Source organism: Anopheles coluzzii, chromosome 2, assembly GCF_943734685.1.
Source record: "Anopheles coluzzii chromosome 2, AcolN3, whole genome shotgun sequence".
NCBI lineage: Eukaryota > Metazoa > Arthropoda > Insecta > Diptera > Culicidae > Anopheles > Anopheles coluzzii.
The window spans coordinates 10249109-10271823 of NC_064670.1; the positions used below are offsets into that span (position 1 = coordinate 10249109).

General features: G+C 51.4%; 1 protein-coding gene across 33 annotated transcripts in view; it reads left to right on the top strand.

Moving 5' to 3' along the window:
- Nucleotides 1-1548: 1548 nt before the first annotated feature.
- Nucleotides 1549-22715, top strand: part of LOC120953866 (tropomyosin-2) — a 44429-nt gene continuing 23262 nt past the window's right edge. For 6 of the 33 annotated variants that reach the window (XM_040374240.2, XM_040374237.2, XM_040374236.2 and 3 more), the window contains exons 1-2: nucleotides 1549-1672; nucleotides 6038-6364. In XM_040374240.2, coding sequence (XP_040230174.1) covers nucleotides 6125-6364 — 240 coding nt within the window. In that variant the 5' untranslated portion in view covers nucleotides 1549-1672; nucleotides 6038-6124. Of the gene's footprint in view, nucleotides 1773-1824; nucleotides 1903-6037; nucleotides 6365-8024; nucleotides 10101-18131; nucleotides 19055-22715 lie in introns of those variants that run through there. The other 27 variants (XM_040374234.2, XM_040374243.2, XM_040374244.2 and 24 more) reach the window with 21 other exon arrangements.

Genomic DNA, 22715 nt, shown 5'->3' on the forward strand with positions numbered 1-22715 from the left:
TCCTCAGCACGCAACATCAGTTTTGTATTTAACTGTCATTTCTGGATAAAAGGTACCGGTATAAACAGCACCCCGCTGTTTCGGCATTTTCCCAGTATGTCTGAAGTTAATGTTGAACAAAACAAATCAGATACCAATCTAAAAATAGAAAAAAAACAAACAGATTCAAACATATTTGGAAGACAGTTAATGAATCGTCCGACGTGTTAAAAATTATCAGGAAACGGCCCCAAAATCGTGAAAATATGCCAAAGAATCAAGAGAAACTCTACAGACTTAGTTTAGACTTAGCTTTCTTACAATTTCAATGCAATAATGGATTAATGGAATAATGGATTAATGCAATAATCGAACGGACTGGCAGACGAAGGCGCGAGACCGTGAGCGGTTTCGGACACTCCTGAGGCAGGCCAAGACCGCAAAGCGGTTATAGCGCCAGATAAGTAAGTAAGTAATGGATTGAAAATGATTGGTGTAGCTCTTTCCAACTAATTTGCGATAACAAATTGTTCCAACCAACCAAATCGATCGGCCATTGTAGTTGACAATATGAGTTTCTCTAGCAGACACTATTAAACAATTGGGCTAAACTAAGCTGAAACTGAAGTGAGTATTTTCACTTAAACCATTGAATGGAATATTAATGTACATATTGCAACATTTTAAGCGCATTCAGCCTTATGAAGATTCATCCTGAGCAGGTCGAAAGTCGAACCCACAGCGGCAGCTCAACAGGTCGATGTTGACGGTGTGATTCATTGAAATTAAATTTCATCCTTCCTTCCTCCTCCACCACTCCCCCAATAACCCCCCAAAAGAAAGCAGTTTTGGTGTACGAATTCGGTGGTTGCCCAAAATTCGTGACGTCACGCTACCGATCGTGAGGCAACGGGAGCCAAACACACAGCTAACTGATCCTCCTCGAGCCGTACCGAAACACACGCACACACACACACATCGCGTTCTAAATATAGAGAACCGCGCACGCACACTGTAGGGACCAGTGGGTCGGAAAATGGGTGAAAAACGGCGGCAGCAAACAAACCAGAAAACAAACAAAACAGCGCCAGACCACGAACGGGCACCGTGGTGGTGGAAGCTTTCCACCGAACGTACGATGGTGGGGACCAACCGGCCCAACCGGCCACCATACAAATGCGCAAGAGTAGGGATGCATCTTCCGGTGGTGGGGAGGACCAAATTCACCTTTTGCGCATTCGCGGTACGATTTGCGTACCCCTCCCTCCCCCAGCAAGTAGCGATCGCGCGTGCGGAACCCGAACGCGCCCTTACTTTACACGTTTATTGCACACGCATACACGCACTGGGAATATGCGGTGTCCATCTCCGATGCTCCGTGCATCCCCTTCCTTCTCCCCATCCCCTCGTCGCTGCATTGGTAGGAACACGGTCGGCAACACGGTAATGCTATTGCGGGAAGGACCCTGACCACCGACCGCGGCTGCCAACAAGCGCACGATGCCGTTTCGTGCGCACGATCGTGCGCCCGAAGTGCGCCCGTGCGGCTGTGTTGGTGCGCGTACGCACACACGGTACGCCGGTGTGCGGGCTCCAAGCCCGGGCCGGGGTGCGCAACCGTGCGCCACTATCGGGGACGGTTTTTCGACGTTTTTCAGTTCGCCTTTAAACTGTTTAACTCGCGGATTCAAGTGTAAGTAAGGTCCTCCTCCGGGGTTTTTGTTTTGTCTTGTCTTGTGCAGCAGGGAGCAGTATCGGTTTTTCCGGTGGTAACGGTTTGCTGCGGTTTGTGGGTAACGTTTACGGTGCTTTTTGGTGGCTTTGTTCGAAAGGTTTTGGTGGAGTCGGTGATTTTCGTCGCACTGCTGGTTGATTGGTTGGCACTGATTGGTTGGCTGTTGCGACCTGCCTAAGAGATAGTTTGTAAGTTCGGTGTGAAGGTAGGGATGTTTGAGGCCCGAGACAATGGCTCCAGCGGGCGGTAGGATAGTTCCAAAAAAAGAGCCACACCAACGGACGCTCTCCAGCCCCGGGAGGAATGTTAAAATCGCATCTAAATGCCAACGCAAAGTGCTTAGCCACAATGATTAAGCCGGTGGTAGTTGGGTGGCAAAGTCAGCTGGTGTCACGGTGAACTGGGACGGCTTTAGTCTGTGCGTGTGCGAGTGTTTGTGTGTGAGTCACCTTCTCCAGAACAGAACAGCCTCCGGCCCGAACAGTCCAGCCCCATGCGGAGGGCCCCACGTGAGAGAGCGAGAGTGTTTGTGGGGTCGTCAACTTATCATCTGCGACTGTGTGTGTGTGCGTGTGTGTGTGAGAGACAGGAGGGGGAGAAGTTAACCGTCCCTGTATGCGTGTGGCAAAGTGCATCGGATGCATCCTCTCTGCAACGCTCGGTTCTAGCAGCGGCGTTAGTGACAATTCAAACGCAGACTTTAGCAAAAACAAAGGTGTAGCCACAGCTGATCGAAACTGGAACTCCTCATCGTCCCACCCCAAACCCACCCACCCCCACCCGCGTTGGAATGTGCCAAAGCGAACTGAACTGCGAGCCTATTCCCCGTCTGCGTCATCGGGTTAGGGAATGTCGCGTACACATGTGCATGTGAGGTTGTGCGGACGCAAAGCAGGATGGCGATCCGGCGAAAACCCACCGGACGATACGACGGTCAGCCTCGATGTGTCAGCCCCTTTACGTGTTCGCGGACCACGGCTCGGATTGTGTAATGTGTTGGCAAAGTGGCGGTAGAAGAAGCGAACCCTGTGCGCGCGCGCACTTGAGCTTTCGCGCGTTGTGTGATATTTTTAAAACTTCTGCCGGAATGCACAAAACCCCAGTGGGAAGAAGAAGCGTTCGGGGTTTTCGTGTTGCGTTCTTGTTGCGGCACACGCGCACGCACGTACCTTTGCGGAATGGTGCGTTTGCCAGCTTCCACCCTATGTCTGCCACACCATTGCCCTCCCCCCCCCGCCTCTCCCCACCCTTACATGTGTCCTGCAAAACGCCGATCGCGTGGGTAGTGCGGGAGCTGTGTGCTGGGTATTTTTAGAAACACCGAGTTCGAGTTCGTCCGTTTGCGCACCAGGAGGCCTGATCGTGCGCACCAGATCCTGTGGACCGGCAGGGGTGTACAGGACTGCACTGGGGTGTGTGGGGGACGAATTTTCGGGGCTGTGCGCATGATGCTTCTTCCTCTCGCGGGGACGGCAACTGCGCTAGGCAGCTGCGCACGGCCCGAAAGCATCGGCGCGCGATGCGCGGTTTTGCGTTATTTTCGGACGCGTCCGCTCCGATCACGACGTTTATGGCGATCGCAACCCAGGCGAATGGTCGGATCCCGATGTTGTGGGATCCCGATGGCCGAGATGCGTCTGTGTGTGTGTGTGTGTGTGGTTGTGTGTTTATGCACGATTTGAAAACTCCGATCTGTAGCTCGGTGGACTTATTTTTAAACCCTGCCTGGATGGTGGGCCTGAATGAATGGTTCCTGCCTCGAACATGATCGGATCAACACATGATGGCAGTGGCAGTTCTTTATTCTGCACAATATTTAGCTCTTTTTTGTACAATATCATATAAAAGAAGCAACTTCAAGGGTTTGCTCCATTGATTTGTAAACCTCTGCTGCTTTGTGTTTGATGACCAAAGCTGAACTTTGTTCCCTCAATCACCTGTTTTTTTATCCATCATGGCCTACATCTTGTGCAACGGCTTCTCCCTGCAATCATGCACACGGGTTGGCTGAAGGGCGTCTGGACAATTCCTGCTCGCCTCTTCGCATTACTTGCGGGAAAACCCTCTTCCAAGCAAAACCGGCGACAGGTGTGCGTGCCGTTCTGCTGAAGCCGTCCCGAGCTCGGGGTTGCTGCTGAAATTCCACCGCAAACAGGGCCGCGCTACAGCGAAGCATTCTTATCACTCCTCTGGCCGTGACGGATGATTCAACGTCTTGCAACGAGCGCCGTCAACTGTACATACAGGCAGACATATATATGTGTGTGTGTGTGGGAACATGCACATGCACTTATCGTCTTCGAAACGACAGACGATTAAATAATTAACATCCCGCCGAACCGGATACCCAAAGGGAACCACCGGACGGCCTTGGCGAACCTTTTTGCACCGCTGTGGTGTGGTGGTTGTTGGGGATTTGGGCCAACATTTTTGTACCTTCTCCTCTCCCCCCTCCTCTACCAAGAGAGAAGTGGGGAGGGAAGTGATCAGGGAAACAGGTTCCTCTCTTTGCGCTGTAGGACAGGGTAGGTCACTGTGGACTGTGGAGTTGCAAATGGAGACATTTTTATTTTTTTCGCCACCATTACATTCCCCGACTGCTTTCACTTTCTTTGCGACTGCGAAACGAGCTTCTCCAGTGCATCCACACGCAAACACACGCAGTAGAAGAGTGGAAGATGTGTGTCAAGATGTTCAAATTTCACCCTCACAGTAGCCCCACGTGGGGTGAAATCTTACGCCGCAATTACGCCGGCTGTGGTTTACCGATCCGATGCCGTTGACATTCACCTAGAAGCGGGACCTAAGGTGATCATGGGGACCTTCTCAAACAGACACACACACACACGGGCGCACAAGGTCTCCTGAGTGTTATCTTGCCACCGTTCTTCTGTTGTGTGCATCAACTCAACAGGTAGGGACAGGTTTTTTGCACACCCTGCCGGGCGGGTCGACATCTTACTCATAGAGCACACTCGCGCGTTGATTTGAAGTGGAGGATCTTTTCTCCATTTCTGAGTGCAATCAAATTGAGCTCCACTACCACGACCAAGGAGAGGTTCATATGCATTGTCAAACCTGTTCGCAGTGGTAAGATAAGCATCGGCTCGACCCTGGATTCGATGGAGTTCAAATGGTTGTGTGCATCAAGCCGATAGACCCGATTTTGGATGTCGTGTGTGGTGTAGATTGATGCTTCGGAACATGGTACAAGACAATAAATTGTATATCCAGCTGGTGTGGCAGCTGTTTTTCAGCAGACATTCCAAACGGGTAGGGAATGTGGTCCTATTCCTTATAAGTAAGCACACTGCTGGTCCCAACGCAGGACGGAATGGCGTTAACTAGTAGATACCAGTTCTTCGAAAAACATACATAATGTGTATCGTTTACTTTGACCTATCATCCAGTACCTTGCTGGAGGAGAAAATCTCTTCTCAGCTAGAAAGTGGACAATATCGGCATCAATCTGTCGCTAGTTAAAGTCCGCTGAGCATCGTCGCATATTAACCGGAGTTAAAATAGAAATATCACCCTGTTGGCAAACGTCCAATTAGGTCGGTCGTTTCGTTTGCGACACTTTATGAGCCGTCCAGTGCCAAAACCAAAAGCTCCCCATAAGCTTTCCCCCCTTTTGTTGGCAAAATATGTTGCTCTTTGAACCGTCTGAGTAATCCATCGACTAGGGGTGGGCCTTTAAACGTTACGTGAACCGGCGGAGGGGATCCCTCAAAACTTGCCATACTCACACATACACACACACACACACACACCTGATGACTGACCACATTCGCGCTTTCGATATAATAACGCGATTAAATTGAAATTCACGTTTGTCTGATTTTCTTCTGTAAAAGGCAAACGGAAGGCCACGCGTGTGTATGGTGTCAAGTTGTACCACCGCTGTGGTGCACCGTTTTGCGACCACAGTGCGGCCACATATACTTACCCCATGATCCCAATCCCTCCTTCACCACCAAAGCGCGGGCATTTGCGTGTGTCGGCTGCGGTTTGAGCTCCCGCGATCGCGATGATTATGCTCTCGGGCTGCAGGTACGGGGCGCTTATTGGACGCGTATGAACGTATTTACACAATGTCAATGGCGGGTTTGAGGCTGCAAAGAGGACAGAAGAAAAAAATAGACTCCCAGTGTCGACCATCTGTTACGATGATGCGCCGGTTCCGTCGGAAGTTAGGCCCAAAAACGCAGCACTTTGAGGGACGAATTTTTAGGGCTGGTTGAAAATGGGATGCATCTGTAGTTGCAATGATGTCGAGTTGTACTAACTTTCTAACTCCCCCTCCCTTTTTCCCCATTGCAGGCTACGCGTGTGCGATTCGGTATCTGTGTGTGTGTAGTGTTCTTTTCGTAGTGCTTGTGAAGTGACCGTGCAAAAACAAAACCCAAAATGGATGCGATCAAGAAGAAGATGCAGGCGATGAAGCTGGAGAAGGACAATGCCCTGGATCGGGCCCTTCTCTGCGAGCAGCAGGCCCGCGATGCCAACCTGCGCGCCGAGAAGGCCGAGGAGGAGGCCCGCCAGCTCCAGAAGAAGATCCAGGCGATCGAGAACGATCTCGATGTGACCCAGGAGACGCTGATGCAGGTCAACACCAAGCTGGAGGAGAAGGAGAAGGCTCTGCAGAACGTAAGTACCGCGTGGCATTTTTTATTAAACTTTATTTTATATATTTACAAAAATGCGATAGAAAACGATCAATCCGCAATCTCAGTCTATACAGGAAGAGTAAAGGGTACTCATTGTCCTTCACGCTAATCACCGTTTCTAGGTCACTCAGGATGTCCATTGCAAACCGATGTTTTGGGGTTGACCTAAATCTACTATATTCAAACTGTGCCAAAGTGGCAGCGTAATGTGATGCCCTTTCTTTACGCCCCAGACACAGAAAACACCTGAGAAACAATCACACCCATCCACCCTCCCTGGTGATTAGAAGCAGCGGTGTGTTGCACAGCGCGCAGCGCATTCCAAGCGCGCGAGCAATGTACGCGCGTAGTGTAGAGCTATTTTTGGCTTTTTTACGCAGCACACAGTTTGTGTCTAGCGTATTGCTTTTTTCCCCATGATGATCTCATTTGGGGAGAGTATGTTTTTGCTTCTTTTCTGTTCAAGGAAAAACTGAAGTAAAATCATCACGAAAAACAAGGGAAGGATATCTATGAAACTCAATAGCTTGTAAGTGCGCGAATGTCAGGGGAACTAATAGCAAGAAAATAGAGCAAAAATGAAGACACACACTCGTACACACATGGTAATGAAGTAGATAATAAAGTTGGCTGTACAAGCTGGTGATGATTAATTTTGAAACACACGTAACGCATTTTAATCGTCTTTCGTGTCTGTTGCCATCAATTCGTGTGCTGACGCTGAGTCGTGGGAAGTCTGGGAAGCTTGACGGCTCTAAAAATAACCTTTCTCGATGCATTTTTCATGCAACACACTGCACCCGCGGTGACACTGATACGAACCGATTAACCAGTTGCGTAACGTTCTGACTCTCGGCTGTCGGGACCATAATTAATCGAAAGCACCTCCTCAGTCCTTTTTTTCGTTCATAAATCACGTATGGCCACCGGACAAGGACGGGAGATGAAAAATGAGTGTTTAATTTCATGACCACCGCGGGTTGAAATTTTGCACAATCGTGTGAGCTCATCGTGTGTAGCGCGCCGGAAGCCCAAATTGACCGGGAAATATGGCGCTGTCGAACTGGTCTATTTTTACTGCAACGTGCGGCGGAGGGTCAGATTGAAGAAAGAAAACCGAACCCTCGGAATGCGTATCCCCGCAAGCTCGTGGGGGATTGGGGAAGATGAATTCGTAACAGCCGCTGTTTGCCGCACAATAATGCGGCAGAGAAGCAGGAGGAGCGAAGCGATGTGCGGCGCGCATTTGCACGTGCGCAGACGAGGTCGCCGTGCGCGCAGTTCGCTCATGCGCGCGCGGCATCGCCAGGAGCGCGCATCTCGTCGCGCGTCGGTTGCCACGCGGTTGCCAACCCAAAACGGTTTGGGTGGAAAAGACTGGCCCCGCCCGTGCTTAGGACCGGCGACCGGTGGACATTATCGTCACAGATGCCGATCATTCTCTAATTTTATCAATCGTCGTCCCATTGCCGGTACCATCGCCAGGCGAATAGACGAGAAGCAGCAACGTTTGCGGGCCAAACGCATTCCGACCGGCGAGTCACATCCTCGGATCCGGTGCAAATATTTGAATGAATTGGTACTTTTTTTCTGTTGTCTTCAACTCACTCTTTCACTCTCCCGGGGGTAGGCGGGGGAGAGAACATTGTGGAATGTGTTGCCGTGTGTTGCCGGTCGTGTGGTAGCAGGAAGAAGCGTACTACCAAGAAGACTAAGAATGGGTCGCAGCGATGACTACTATCCGCTCGGGGCGGTTTTGGGGCAGCAGCGTGGGGTTAGGCGAAAGAAAGCGCATCGGGATCCATTCACAAGATAGTTGTACCGCGCACCGCATACACGCCGGCAGCAGAAAACGCGCGCCCCGGTCGACCGGAGAAAGACCGACCACCCTGTCGTTGGGCGTGTGTGTGCCTTTGGAACCGGCCGGTCCCTGGATTTATGGTTCGCACACCTACCGGCATCGTACCAGTATGGCCGGAATAATCTCGTACGGCAATCGGAAACGGACACCGGACTGTTGCAGCCGCCCGAAACAGTTGCGCACCGGCGGCGGCAGCGGCAAACCGAAGAAGGACCGGCAGTCGCGCCGAACACGCGGAACCGCCGGCGGTGGGCGGGCAGCAGGAGCACGGCGACGGCGAAGAAGCGGTGAAATTGTACGAAGATTGCCGAAGCATGCCGAGGCGCGGCTGCGTCTTGAAAGCCGCACCCGAGACGATGAGCTGGTGGATGCGCTTTCGAACGCGAAAAAACGGCCACCCAACGGCTTTCGAACTTCCATTTTGAAACTCGTTGACAGCACGTTTGACGCAGCACTATGGGATCGCGCTGGTCGGCCGGCGGACATATTTGTGGCAGCAAATAAACAAGACGTCGTGAATGGTGCAGCTGGCGACGGCGACGGTGGTGGTAGTGTTGTTGGTGCAAGTATTATGTGCGAAAATAACTCCGGCCCGGGCCATGGCGCGGGTGGACGCAAGCGGGGCCACCAGCATCATCCCCGCTTCGGCGGTACGCGGCAGTCGACCGTTCCGGCCGAGGACGTGATAGCGGCCCTGCGCGGTGCCTTCGACGGTGGCAGCAACTCGCTGTCCTCGTCGTCACTCTCATCTTCCGCATCGTCCCTGAACGTGTCGATTTCGGGTGGTGGTGGTGGTGGTAGTGGTGACAGAGCAGTGACGGCCAATGATGGCAGCAACAACAACAACCCTCTGGCCACCGAGAAGACAACGTCGTTTGCCACTCGGTCCGATGATAACGATGCAGAGCTGTTGGATGAGTACGATATTGGAACAGAAGCAATAGCAACAACACCAACAACAACAACAGCAGCAATAGCAACAGCTGACATTGTAAATAGTAACATCGAGAACAGCAGCATCACAGCCCTCGGGGCGGCACGGTGGAGCGGTGAACCGAGCAAGGAAAACACCCCGGAACCGGAACAGGACCGACTGAACAACAATCGCAGCATCAGCAGCAGCAGCAACCGTAGCAGCGTTAGTCCAAAACATGTGATACTCTTTGACGAGGCGGCCGGCGATGCGGACGGGCGACCCGCCCTGCCAGCAGGGCCACCGTCCCGGACGACCGAGCCGGACGACGAGGAGAGCATAGAGCTGAAGCTGGACCAGATTACCAGCGGGAAGGAGCTGGTGCAGCAGATCAGCAAGAAGCTGAAGCGCAGCAAGCGCAGCCCACAGTCGGACGATGCCGGCGGAGCACCACCGGCCAGCGGCAAGAAGAAGTCATCGTCCACCGGCAAGAAATCCTCATCGAAGATCAGCAGCAGCAGCGGCGGCACCGGAGCGGACGGAGGGAAGCGGAAAAAATCGAAATCATCGGCAGCGGCGGCGGCAGCGGCGGCGGCAGCGTTAGAGCAGCGGGCATCGGGGGATGGCGCGTCGTGCGGCGACCTGGATGCGGTGATCGGGGGGCTGCTGGGGGCTGCCGAGTACGGTGGCGGGCTGGCGGGTGACTACAAGGAGCAGCAGCCGAACGACGAGAACGATCCGGACGTGGCGGAATGGGCGAAGCTGCGGTGTACGAGCGAGCGGACCGAGGTCATCGCGGAGCGGGAACACCGAAGGCAGAAGCGCTGCGCCGACTATCCGGGGCTGGCGTTCGGGCGGTCCATCTTTAGCTCCGACACGATGATGAAGTTCAACATCATACGGAACGAGCTGCACAACATCATGAAAACGCAGCTAAAGCGGGTAAATATGCCTTCCTGTATTTGTCTACGTTTTAAAACACAACCCCCCGCTGCCCCAAAACAGCCCGGGTCCGGCACCCGGTGTTTCTTTGGTATATTTTAGCCCGTAAGGTTTCGCTCTCCCTGACGAAAACAAGCGCGTGCGAGGTTGCGCACGGAGCGATGTAAGATGTCAGAGCGCCGCAGTATGGCCATTCCCCGGGGGTGGTGGATGTTCCGAGCAAGCAGGCAGGCAGGCAGGCCAAGATTCTTCTGTACGATGTGTGCGCAGGTTTCTAGGCAGCTATTTTTAGCACTCCCGCACGAGCACAAGGGAGCGGCCGGTTTTTCGAAAATGCTGAATTTTCCATGACCCCCCATGGGGGGGGGGGGGGGGGGGGGGGGTAGAATCGTGTGTGCCGTTTTCGTTTGGTTTGGCGCTTGCGCTTTCTACCAATTGCGTTGGATGAAATTTTCCATCAAACCTTTTTCTTCATGACGCATCATGCTGTGCTGCAAAGACCGCACACTGTCTATGGACACTCCCGTGTGTACACTGAGATTAGAACGATATGTGTGTGCGCGAACGAGCTAAATTGTTCATTGCGTACGGGTATGGCGCACGGCGATGATATCATCATTTGCGACTATGGCCTTGCGGCTGCCTGCCCAGCTAAGCTGAATTCTGACAGACGCGTCGCGAAAGAAAAACCGTGGCGCAAAACCATTTTTACCCACCCTCGATCGAGACACACCGTGTGCGCGGATGCGCAGCAAACGTGAACGGTCTTAGCTGCACCTCCCCCTTCGCCCTGGTGCGCCACCATACGCAGGTGAAGGGGTTGGTGCTGGTGAGGATAGATTTTTCAGCGCCTAAGCGACAAAGAAACGTGTTGGGCCGTCGGTGTGTGTGTATACTGCTGCCTTTGGGGATCGTAAAAGTGTAACCACCCCACCCCCCGCGAGGAGCTCCAACGGTTCCCCGACCGAGAGGTGCAATCCGCGTTTTCCATTGCGATTACGCGCCGCGCTACGTGCCACACGTACGTTTTTGGCCTCTTGCCTCTTCTTTGTCTGCTTGTTTCTCTTTCCTTCTCACGCTTTCTCACCGGCATGGTCACAAGACGCACGGCGCACGGGCGGCACAGGTGGGCGATGCGTGGTGGTGCCGGCTGCTAACCTCGGTGTAAGGGGGCAATTTTCGTAGCCGTTTTTTTCCTTCCTTCGTTGTTCTCGTAGCTCGCTTTTCGCTACGTTTTTTTTTTTTGGTTGGAGTTCGATTTCACCCACCACTGTGGCCACCCCGGCCAAAAAGAAGGTGGATTGCGGGAATAATTTGGCTTTAGGAAGCGATGGCAGGGGTGGGGCATCTATATCTACATTAACCGACCCTCATGATTGTAGCGAATGTTACTACTTCCTTTTGTTTATTATACTAACAGTGTTGTTGCTGTTGCGGCACGGAAGGAGGGGGAAAGCGAGCAATGCAACGCGAAGCAGGGAGTTTGAGTTTTACTGATTGTTTGATAAAACTGGACTGAGATTTGACTCTACGATTGCAGGGGTTGCATTTCTTCTCATCCATTTGCGATAAACCGTTTGCCATAAAAGATGAAATATGCTCCCCACGATTGGTTGATTCGTGGTAACAACCGCACAGCATTTTTCATTGATAAAGGGCCGCACAGATAAAGGGGTGGGTGTTATCAGCGCTCTAGACGCGACTGTGTGTCATCATTCTTGGAACACTCTGCTAAAAAGAGTACTTCGTTTAGTCTTGTTTTCTTATCTCATAAGTATAAATGCATTCCAAAATGCGCTCCATTTCGGTGCTCCGGTGTGGCAAACCCTGCCTGCAGCTATGCGTCTTTCCTACGCCTTTTCCTTTCCTTCCAGCGCTGTAAAAATAGCACCGGAGCCTGGAGGTGCGGTTGGGCTGTCTACCGATGTAGATTATCCAAATTATGATAAATTATCGAGCGCCGAAATTCGGCCAAAGCCAAACAAATTTCCATCGATCGATACTGTTACGCCGAGATCGACTAAAGGTTTATCAGTGTAGGGTTTCACGCAGCAATTAAATATGTTCGATAGAGCTGCCATCGCGAGATTGTGGCCGAAATCAGCTGGCTCCCAGCGAGAAAGAAGCAACCTTCTTCGTGATTTATTTACCACCAACCTTACCCCCTACCATCTTGCGCACTTGCGTTTAGCGTAATAGATTTTCGGAAGCTTTGGACGCCCGCAGGGGGCGCTGGAGCTCTTTGCTTGCGCACACTGGTTTTTGATTGCTTCGCGAAAGTAACGAGACCGTGTAAATATTTATACATTTCATTAAGGTTGCGCCCGTCGCCTTTTTGCTTCGACTCTCGGGCGCTATTGTACCACGACGGTCAGTGGTCAGCTTAGCGTTTTGTTGTTGTTGTTGCTGCTATTGTCAGTGCGTGTGCGAGTGTACGGGTGGGGGCGCAAGAGAACGCCCCTTGCCAGCGATGCGCAACGCTTTTGAGGGCGGTGGGGGCGAACGAAAAGACCAACAAACTGTTAGTTTATTGGTAGCAAAATTCTGAATCATTTCACTGATTTCTATCTGTCCCCCCACCCCACCATGGGGGGTTCGGTGTCGCTTGGCTTGCCCTCTTTTTATTGGGGGGAGTAAATTCACATTTGAAAATCGATAACACACATACGTTCCAGCAAACAAACACTGGGTTGGTTTTGGAGCGATGCTCATGTTCTATGCTTGTTCCATGCTACCACACAAAACTGACCACAACACGCTGTCTTTCCTCCGTCGTCGCCGCAACGGCGCACGAACGATCGCTCGCCGATGCGTTTAAAAATTACGCTCCACCGTGCGCACACGTGTGGCGCCATCGTGCGGTCGGTCGACGAAGCTGGTGCCGTTTGACGTTTCGGTTGTTGTTGTTGTTTTTTCTCTCTCTCGGTAAACCCTTGAAGCTTCTCTTGTTGATGGTGCAGACATCGTGTCCTACATTTGCGTGTGCCGAATTGCTTGCTGCCTCTTCGCCGTGCTGCCGCTACCGCGATTGCATGAAAAATAAGTAATTGCTGCTGCACACACTCATACACGTGGACGTGGACAGGCAAATCATGCGAACGGCGAACGACACAGTCCGCAGGCTGGAAGTTAGAAAAGAAGAAAAAGGCTACAGATGGGGAGGCGGCGCACAGGGCCAAAAGGATCGATTACGTGTCCGGGGCTGGCGCCTTTGCCGCGACTGCTTTTCATTATACTTTGTTTTCGGAAAGTCGAGCGCACGATGGCATTGGATTTTATGATATACCCTCGCTCGCTCGCGGATCAATGCTGCGAAGGAGGGGAGGGTAAGGAGGGTAAGACAAACATAGTCATCGTTTGGAGCTGACCGTGGTAGTGTGGTACACGTTCGACTGCTGCTGCTGCTGCTGACATGCTGCCTCAGCGTCCGCGGGGTTGTAGTCCGCGAGCGATTTTGTCCATTTAAGGAACTGATCTTTACGTTTTCCTTTACGGCCCAACCAGCCCGTAGTAGTGTGTGTGTCTGGCTGTGTGCAATGCTGTGTCGCGCCGGCACCATTCACCAATGGCCCTCCGAGAAGCGTGCGCGATGTGCGCGGTTGTAAGCGGTGTGTGGCATGCCTGGGAACTTGGGACGACGTGTGTTGTATGGTGTGTTTGCCCGGTGGTGGTACCTCACTGTACCGACCCTCCGTGTGGACGACCCCGCTTTCAAGGCAGAACCCGTTCCGTCCCGGTTGGTTCTGGGCTTCGTTTGCCCTTCTGGGGCTATGCGGCATTACCCAACCGTTCCCACCAAACCCCTTCCCCAAGCCAGAGAGACAGAGCAAGCCATCCATTACATTGGCGAGGATGTTTGAGGCTCTGGAGGTCTGGCTGCTTGGCACGCAATTGAACATCTGGTTTCGTGAGGTCCTTAAAACAGGTGAAATCTTCCCGCTAACGCGCCTCATTTCCGTGCGTTGACAATGCAACGGCGCAAGCCGGCCAATGGAGTTCGAAACAGCTTTCGATACGATTTCCTAATCCTTGCTTTTGTCCCACCCCTCTGCCGGATGACTCTGCCGGTAGCAATAGGTCGCCGGAGCCGTTTCGTAGGCCAGTTCATTTGCGCTCCATGGCGTATCGGCCTTGGCGTGCGGTGTTGGATTAATGCAGTCTGCGCTGAACCATCACAACTGGTGCGCCGACTTGCTGTTTCCCTTTGCGAGCGCTGCCGATATCTAAACCGGAGGTACCGTTGTCACCTCCAACGCGTCGCGGAAGCAAAGCTTCCGGGGAAGGAACTAACCTGCTGATGAGGAAGAACCAATCAGCGGTGATGGTTGTTATATCAAAAACCTTTTGCCTTTTCCAATCAGTGCGTGTGCCTATTCATGGTATTTGGCGACACGGTGCTGCTGCTGCGGCTGATGATCAGGCATGCCAGTGCGCAGTGGTGAGGCGCACCAACGGTAGGTGTCGGTTTGCGTCAATGATCGATCCCGTCGTTTCGCGCAGTGCGCAACCACGGGAGAAACGCACGGTGAATCGGTAATTCGATCGGTTCGATACACGAATCTTCCCCCGTAGACTCCCCTCCCCTACCCCACCGATCGATTGTGATCGACTTTGTGTGTGTGTTTTTTATGGCCGTTCCTGCTCCAGGAATGTGTCACTGGGAGGAGGCAAACGAATGGGAAGGTGGCTGCTCCACATATATTAGCTTGAATTGAAGTATCGAAACGTGACCGCCTGTGTACCTACTGTGTGAGGCGACGTGCTCTCCAACTCATCGAGCTCTCTGTCGTCGAGGTCACCCGCCGAGGTGTGTAAGTCGATCTGTGAATTGAGGAAAGCGAAAAGCGATAGATCGGAGCATCTCTCAATGACACACGCAAATCACATGCTGTGAAGGGTGCTGTTAGTGGTTTGTTTTCCCTCCTCCCCCTAATAGCAATGCAAAGTTGTGGTATTTCTCCGATGACTCCGATTTCAGTGCTAGTCTTGGGGCATAAAATCGTTCCACTAGATTACTAGAATAAAACTACCAAACACAGAAGTATCATGCGCACACCCAACCCTTGCACACATTGCGCGAAGGGCTTGCGCAACAATGCAATTCGGAAGCGCGCGAGTCGGGTCGAGTCTTTTTGGGACCACACCATACTCGAGACCTTCTGTGCGCGCTCCATCCCCCCCCCCCCCCCCATTCTTTTGGCAACAACACAATGACATCGCTGGAATGTGTGTAAGGGCAGCACCTGTCCGCCACCGAAATAAATTAAAAAAAAAACGGGGTGGTTCCGCTTCCGTTCTATTCTACTCGTTGCTGCTCCGTTGGGTTGGGCATGCACGGACAGTCCCGGTTCCCCTCCCGTTTGGAAGTGATCGATACAGCCACTGCCCCACAGTGGCGATCAAACATTATGCTTCACGGGGGATGGTAGCATAAAAGGAGGAGGCATGACATGCATTGCATTGCATGGGGCGATTTGCAACGGGTCATCTGCGCGCAGGCTGCTCCAAGCGAAGGTCGGATGGGAAGGGCGCTACAAAAGCAGAACAACCCTCCCTCCCTACAATGGCTGTGGGTGTTTTTTTTCGTCTTTTTCGAACGGTGCGTGTTCCGGTCCAGTGAATCGTCGCGCGCTGTTGTGTGTGTGTGTGTGTGTGTGTAGTTCGTTCTGTGTGACCGGAATTGGCTGTATGAGTTCATGGTTGTTTGATTTCACGAGGCAGGATCTGGTGCCTGTGTGTGTGCTGGCCGTTACACCCAAAATTCATATCGTAACAATTAAAAGCAGGCAGAACCGATTTTTGTTGTTGTGTGTCGTGAAAGAGCGTTCAATGTTCGATTTTGAATTTTGCTATTGAATAAGGTTCGGAAAGCACACTACTCCCCCTCCCCCATTCGGGTTTTAAAGAGGGTTGAACCTGTTGAATGCCTTGGAATGAACCCACAGTTGCAATAGGTTCTATTATTTTACCCTGCAATTGCTTTGTTATCACCATTGTTTCCTATTGATCTCAACGGGCGTTTTGGTTTGTTAGTTTAAAATCATCTTGTGACCGTCGCTCTCGAACGCACACAACGCTTCCAGGATCGTTTTGTGGGCTCGAGCGGCTCCTCCGACCGTTTGACCACTCACGAAGGGCAGAGAAAGAGGCACAGCCTCGGCGAAATTCCACTGGAAGAGACGCAAATACGCAACAAAGTGAGGGAGAGCGAAAGTGTATGTGTGTGTGTGTTTTGACATTTCCAGTTCACGCGTAATGAAAGCAAACTGTGATGTCACACTCACACAACACACACACACACACAACACACACACACACAGATACACATTCCTCGTTTGTCTCACTTACTCTATCGATCTCTCTGTCTCTCTCTCTCTCTTTGCTTTATTCTGTCTGAAGACATGTCGCCCAAAATCTGTACCCAAATCGCGGCAAAGCAGCACACAGGCCCTGTAGGTCAAGGCACCGCCTGGCGATGGTGCGCCTTTTGGGGGAGGAGGGTGCCACACGGTGTGGCCAGTGGCGGCGGTGGTGGTGGCGACGGCATATTGTCCTTTTAAGGACACCTGGGTCAACCGTCCACCAGAGAGAGAGAGAGGGCAGGTGTGGAGGGGGAGTTTGCCATAAAAGTGGCATCCGTTTGCCTTGCTCCATCTTGGGGCACTCATTGGGGCCAAAACGCCCTGCATCCGGCGGGGGCTGCATGCATCCCCGCGTACTTCTTCCGGTCCCGGTCGGTGTAAGCGCGTCAAACGGCAAAGACCCGAGCGACCGAGAGAGAGAGAGAGAGAGAGAGAGAGAGAGAGGGCGAGACCCGTTGACTGGAAGCGTATATGCTTCGTGCTCGTTCCAGCGCACGCAGTGCACGCTGACAGGGAGAGGGGATTTGCGTGTTTGTGTATTGGTGCAGCCGTTACTTTGCAGCCTTTCCAGCGGCTGCTCCAGCGGTGTGCGAGAGCCCATAGTCCACTCAGTTCAGTAGTGGTTTCGATCGAAGTGAGTAACGTTTTGGTGTGCTGCTGCTGCTCTCGCGCTAGTGTCGCGTCACGATTGCAGGCACAGCTAGTTTTTTTGCTTGCTTGTCTCTTGTGCACCGCTATCGCTCGAACACTCAAGCGCCGCGCGCCCAAAGTGCCTGATCAAGACAGAAAACTGTTGAAATCGATTGAAATTGTTCACGCCCGCAAAGTCCCCCAAATTGGCGCTGGGTGCGTGGGACTGTTCTTCTTTCGCTTTCGCTAAGAGCAATCTTCTTCCTGCCTGTCTCTGTCCACTGGGCTCTCTGGGCGTTTGTTGCGCTCGTGTGTGTGTGTGTGTGTAGAAACCCTGCAAAGTGGTGGTGTGCAAGTTGGTCTGGAATAAAGTGACACAGCAAGGGGGAAGGGGACAGGCGGCTCCTTGATCCTGTCGCTCGATAAAGGAAGAAAAAGAAAATACATGTGTGTGTGTGTGTGTTTTGCGCTACTGTGGAAAACGGATGGCATTTTGCAATTGGAAAGAATGGAAATTGATATGAAAAATCTTTCCTAGCGTGTCATGTGCGTGCGTGCGTGTGTTGGTGTGGCAACCCGTACATGTGTGTGTGTGTGTTCTGCGGCGGGAGTAGTCTGTGCGCGCGCGTGTGCCTGTGTGCGTGTATCGCTTCTGCGGGAATATTAGGGAATTGTATGCGATGGAGCGTGCGAGCGAATAAGCAACACACACAATTGACATCGAACCTTACGGGGGCACCCTTTTAGTCATCATTGAAACTGTTGAGATTTTGGTAGATTTTTGTAGGGAATCAGTACAGATTAGAAGGAAAATTTGTCGCATTTCACACAGAGGGGAGTGGGGGAGGGGGAGAATAGATTGTTTAGATGGAAAACGACTGCAATCGTGTCGGAAACCAACCCTGTAAACTTCTTTGCATGATGTGTCGTTGAAAACACACATACACACACATTTCAGAGTGGTATTCGGGATGTGTGTGTGTTTTCGAAGTGTGTGCAATAGGTAGCTTCAAACTCGTCTTTTTTCCCTCCTCTACAGTGCGCAAATATAGCAAAAATATTTTTCTTTTGTATTTGTCAAATTGTAACTAAGCACACACAGGCAAATAGTTCCGCTGATTGTTGCCCTTTCACTTGCGGGTTTTAGAAGGCAAGCTTTTTCTTCCCCATCATCTGCTAATATTCGCCCCGTGCGCACGACAGTACGATTGTGTGTGTGTGCGTGTGTGTGTGATTCAGTGAGACCAAGCGTGTGTGTGTGTGTGCGCAAAAGTGTGTACCGCGCTCTATCCCTAATCATCGTCATCATCACCATTCCCCCGTTGTTTTATCGCGCGCAGCGTGAGAGAGAGAGAGAGAGAGAGAGAGAGAGAGAGAGAGAGAGAGCGAGAGAAGAGGTGTTGTGCGAAGCCAAGCAAAGAAAGCAAAATATTTTATCCAAACGTCGTCGTTACGACCTTAAATCCACAGAGTGCGTAGCAAGCAGAGCAAAGGCGTCAAGGCAGTACAAGCAGAGAGGCAGGCAGGTGTATTCTCCGTCACATTCGTGTATTATTTCGGCAGTGTGTGTGTGTGAGTGCGCGCACGTGTGTGTTTGTGTGAATAGCGTGTGTGTGTGTGTGTCAGCAGGGTGATTGCATCTTATCACACACCCACCCACCCCCGCTTCTTCTCTCGTCTCGCCGGAAGATAAGCGAAGTAGTAGTAGAAGAAGAAAAAAGCGCGTAAAAAAGCGTGTGTGTGTTGCAATTGTGAACGACGACGACACCTCGGAAAATACTAGAAATAACCACCAACAACCAGCACAAAACAATGGCGGCGAACGTGCAACAGCAATCCGGCAATCTGCTCGACGTGCTGAAGAAGAAGATGCGCCAGACGAAGGAGGAGATGGAGAAGTACAAGGATGAGTGCGAGGAGTTCCACAAAAAGCTCCAGAACGAAGTGATGCGGCGCGAGGAAGTAAGTTTTCTCCCAGTAAAGTGTGCGTAGTGTGTGGACGGACAGACGCGCGCACACTACGCCGCGCAAACAGGATTGTGTGTTGCACCCGAAAAAAGGGCAAAGGAGACGGGTAGGAGGCTCAAGAATGGGCACTTGTTGTTGTGAGGTGGCTCATAGGTTGGTGGTTGATTGGTTCATTCTATCGTTTGTTTCTATTAATAAGAAAACAACATAGAAACAACCACCTTGCACCATAGCATCTCTGTGTGCGTGCGCGGTCACAAGCCGGTCGTAAATTGATTGGAAAGCGAAGAAGACTCCTGCTCTGCTCAGAGACTCCAGCTAGAACGAACAACAGACACTGGAAGCAACCAGCAAGAGAGAGACAGAAATAGTGCGAGAGCGAGCGAACGCATGCTGCGCCGCCAACACCATCCGGTGACATTAATACACACAGAAGCACGCCAATAAGGGCCGCGAGATCTGGCGTTTGGTTGGGCTCGGTTTCACATTCCTTTCGAAAGGGAGAATAGGGAACACACACGAAAAAACAATTTAAAAACATTAATTTTCTGTGCCAACTTGCGCTTAAGCGAACTTTTTTTGTAAGTCAGCTATCAAAATCATTGCAGCAAATTTATCAAACCAAAAGAGAGTGACATACAAAGCGAGAAGGACAGACAGTGCATAATTGAATGTTTGCGTCAGTATGCGTATCATGTTTTGCCTTTGTTTGTGTGTGCGTGAGGGAAGGGTATGGGTTTGCCAGAAGTGCTCTTTCTCTTTTCCTCACTCTTCGCGCATATCTTTCAACGTTCTCTGTGCTATGTTTTTTATGATCATTTCACCCTAACTGCTCTGGTCCGTTAATTAATACGCGATTGCGTATTAGGAATGTTGAAGCGAACTATTATATGCAACAGCGCATTCTATCTACATCATCCCGCACAAACATGCTCATCATGATATCGTACGTTTTGTTATTCTAAAATTGCCGATCAAATGCATTATGATTCAAAAAGATTGAGGTATGAGAAATGGTTCACTTTTTTCTGCATTTTTGGCGCCACTTTATCGTTCCCAATTCTGAACCCCATTGCCACGTGAGCACCAAAGTACAGGAGAAAAGGAAAAACTAGGCGAAAATGAGTGCTACGTCAATAGTTATGATGTCTACTTTCGTAACCATTTGAAAAAAAAACGGAAGTACAACATTAACTAAAATGATCGTTTATTGCCTAAATACTCGTACCAAAATGTGCTTTCTCTTTCTTTCCGAGGAAGAAAACTGCATGAGAAATATCCACAGCACCACACCCTCTCCCATCAATCGAGAATTGATCCCGCACTTTCTCGGACCAACCATTGTCCCTCTGCAGACTCTTAAATATGGAGTTGATCGCTTTATTGCCTCCCCCCATCCCCAAGATCATCTCTTTTTCCCTTATTTTTGCCGGTGTGGAATTCGCCACCCTTATAAATCAACCGATCGCAAAGACGTTTGCGTCTGTGTGTGTGTGTACGTGTTGTGGCACCCCCTCAAGAAGGAGGGTGGCAACGGCGAATGACGCATCCCTTGAGTCACGAAACCGTCGAACCGGGGTGGTATGTAGCAGCATATACATAACCTCCCGGCAACTACTGTACGACCACCACCACCACCAACACCACTGCAGTGAGGAGCTCACCCCGTTGTGTATTATTGCAACACACACACACACGCGGGTCATGAGGAACTGCTTCTTTCTACCGCGGGCCGGTGTTGCGCTCTCTCACCTGCATGGAAGACCGGCGGGGTGGGCCTAACCAACAAACGCCCATCGTCTCACCCCATCTTGTGAACTGGTATGCGTAAATTGGCGATACCGGCAAGCAGACAAACACGACGATGGCTCTATGTGTGTGTGTGTGTTTGTTGGGACCCCAAAGAAAGAAAAGCCACAAACCCCTTTGCTGCATGCCTCTTCAAGGGGGGGAGGGAGTCATCGAGAGGAAGTCGAATCAATAAAAAAAAAATGGCGAAAATGGGGAGGAAGGAGAAAAGCATAATATGCAACCGGAACTGTTGATCGCGCCCCATCAAACCCGGGGCTCATCCCGTTTATGACTGTGGATTCGGGTGCTGCATACCAATTCCCCTCTCTCCCGCTCCCGCGAATGACCAATGACGTGCACAGCATGGTGCGAGGAGGGTGTGGTGCCACAGTGGCACACAGTGGAATGGGCTGGACCGTGGATGGAGGAGATGTGTGCCAGCGGTGGTACACACGTTTGCCGCGACCAACGCCCTGTTTGCGTGACAATGCGCTTTGCGCTACACTTGCTGACCAGCGTGCGTGCCGGTTGGGCTTGAACTGCAAAAGGGGTTGGCAGCATAAAAAGAAGGGTCTCGGGAGTTAAAAGCACGGTTTGGTGCGTTTATTCTGAGGCATTTTTGTCACAAGTGTCTTGCGAGCGTTCTTCCTCTATTTCAAACCCCCTTTAGTTGGCTCCGTAAGGAGACCAGTGGAGTCGAAATCTCGCGTGGAGGGGATCCTATACCGACGCTGACCTTGAGCATAACTGTGTGGTTTTGCCAATCGATGCCGCACACATGTGTACTATCCAGCAGGTCCCGGGGAGCACAGCCACGAGCGACCAAAGGGGGGAAGGAATTCGTCGGTGGGGAGGACAGTTAATGCCGGTTCCGAGCGATGGATGATGATGTCAGCGCGTGTGCTTCTCGGTTGGTTTTTGTCGCTCTCTTCAGGGTTACGGGCACAAAGGCACAAACAAATCTGCTCCCCTCCGCTAGCATTGCCAGGAGTCCAGTTGCTATTCGCGCAGTTTTCGCTGGCCTATTGAATTATGCATCCAACGAGCGGGGCACAGAGAGTTGGTGAAGGAGAAGCAAGAAACAGTGCCCATTAGAGGTGGCAGATATCTCGTTTGCCTCCTGCACACCTGGCCTGGCTCGGAATTGTTTCCAATTCTATAACCAACTTGACTCATCTGTTACAGAGTGTCCAGCGCAGCGGGCAGCACAGCATGGCATGGCCATTGAGAGGGCCCTTGGTGATTATTATGCTGTTTTAGCCGCGCTTTTGTACGGTGGAGTGGGTGGGAGCGCCATCATTGCATGCAAAAACCCGTGCAGTTTTTTTTAATTGTTTTGTATTATGTAGCGCGGTGTCTAGCTTCATTTGATGTGTCACGTTCTTTGGTTGTGTGACACACACACACACAGACATGCAATTTTATCACATGGAGGGCATATGAGCTAATGATGGCATGCTTACTGCCACGAGTATTACTCCACCCGAGACGTGTCTTATCTTTGTAATGCGGTGTGCCTCTCTGATATCTCGATAACTGCTTTTTTCAAAGTGTTTGTGAAGCGAACTCATTATTCATATACTGGTGGCTGACACCAAAAATAAATGTGTCACTGAATTTAAATAATTTTCACACATTTGCTTGTTGAAAGGTGCTGAGCCAGCCAAGCGCAGCCGTGTTGCTTATTAAGGCTGCTGGCGAACGGATGCTGTCTAAAAAGTATGTTCAGTATTTTTTTTTTATCCAACCAAACGCAAGACGATGACATCATGCTCCTTTCATCGGCTACATCGTACTGGCCACAAGTACCCTCTCCACACGGAACCCATCGCTTCACCCCCCCCCCCCCCCTGTTGTCATGGCT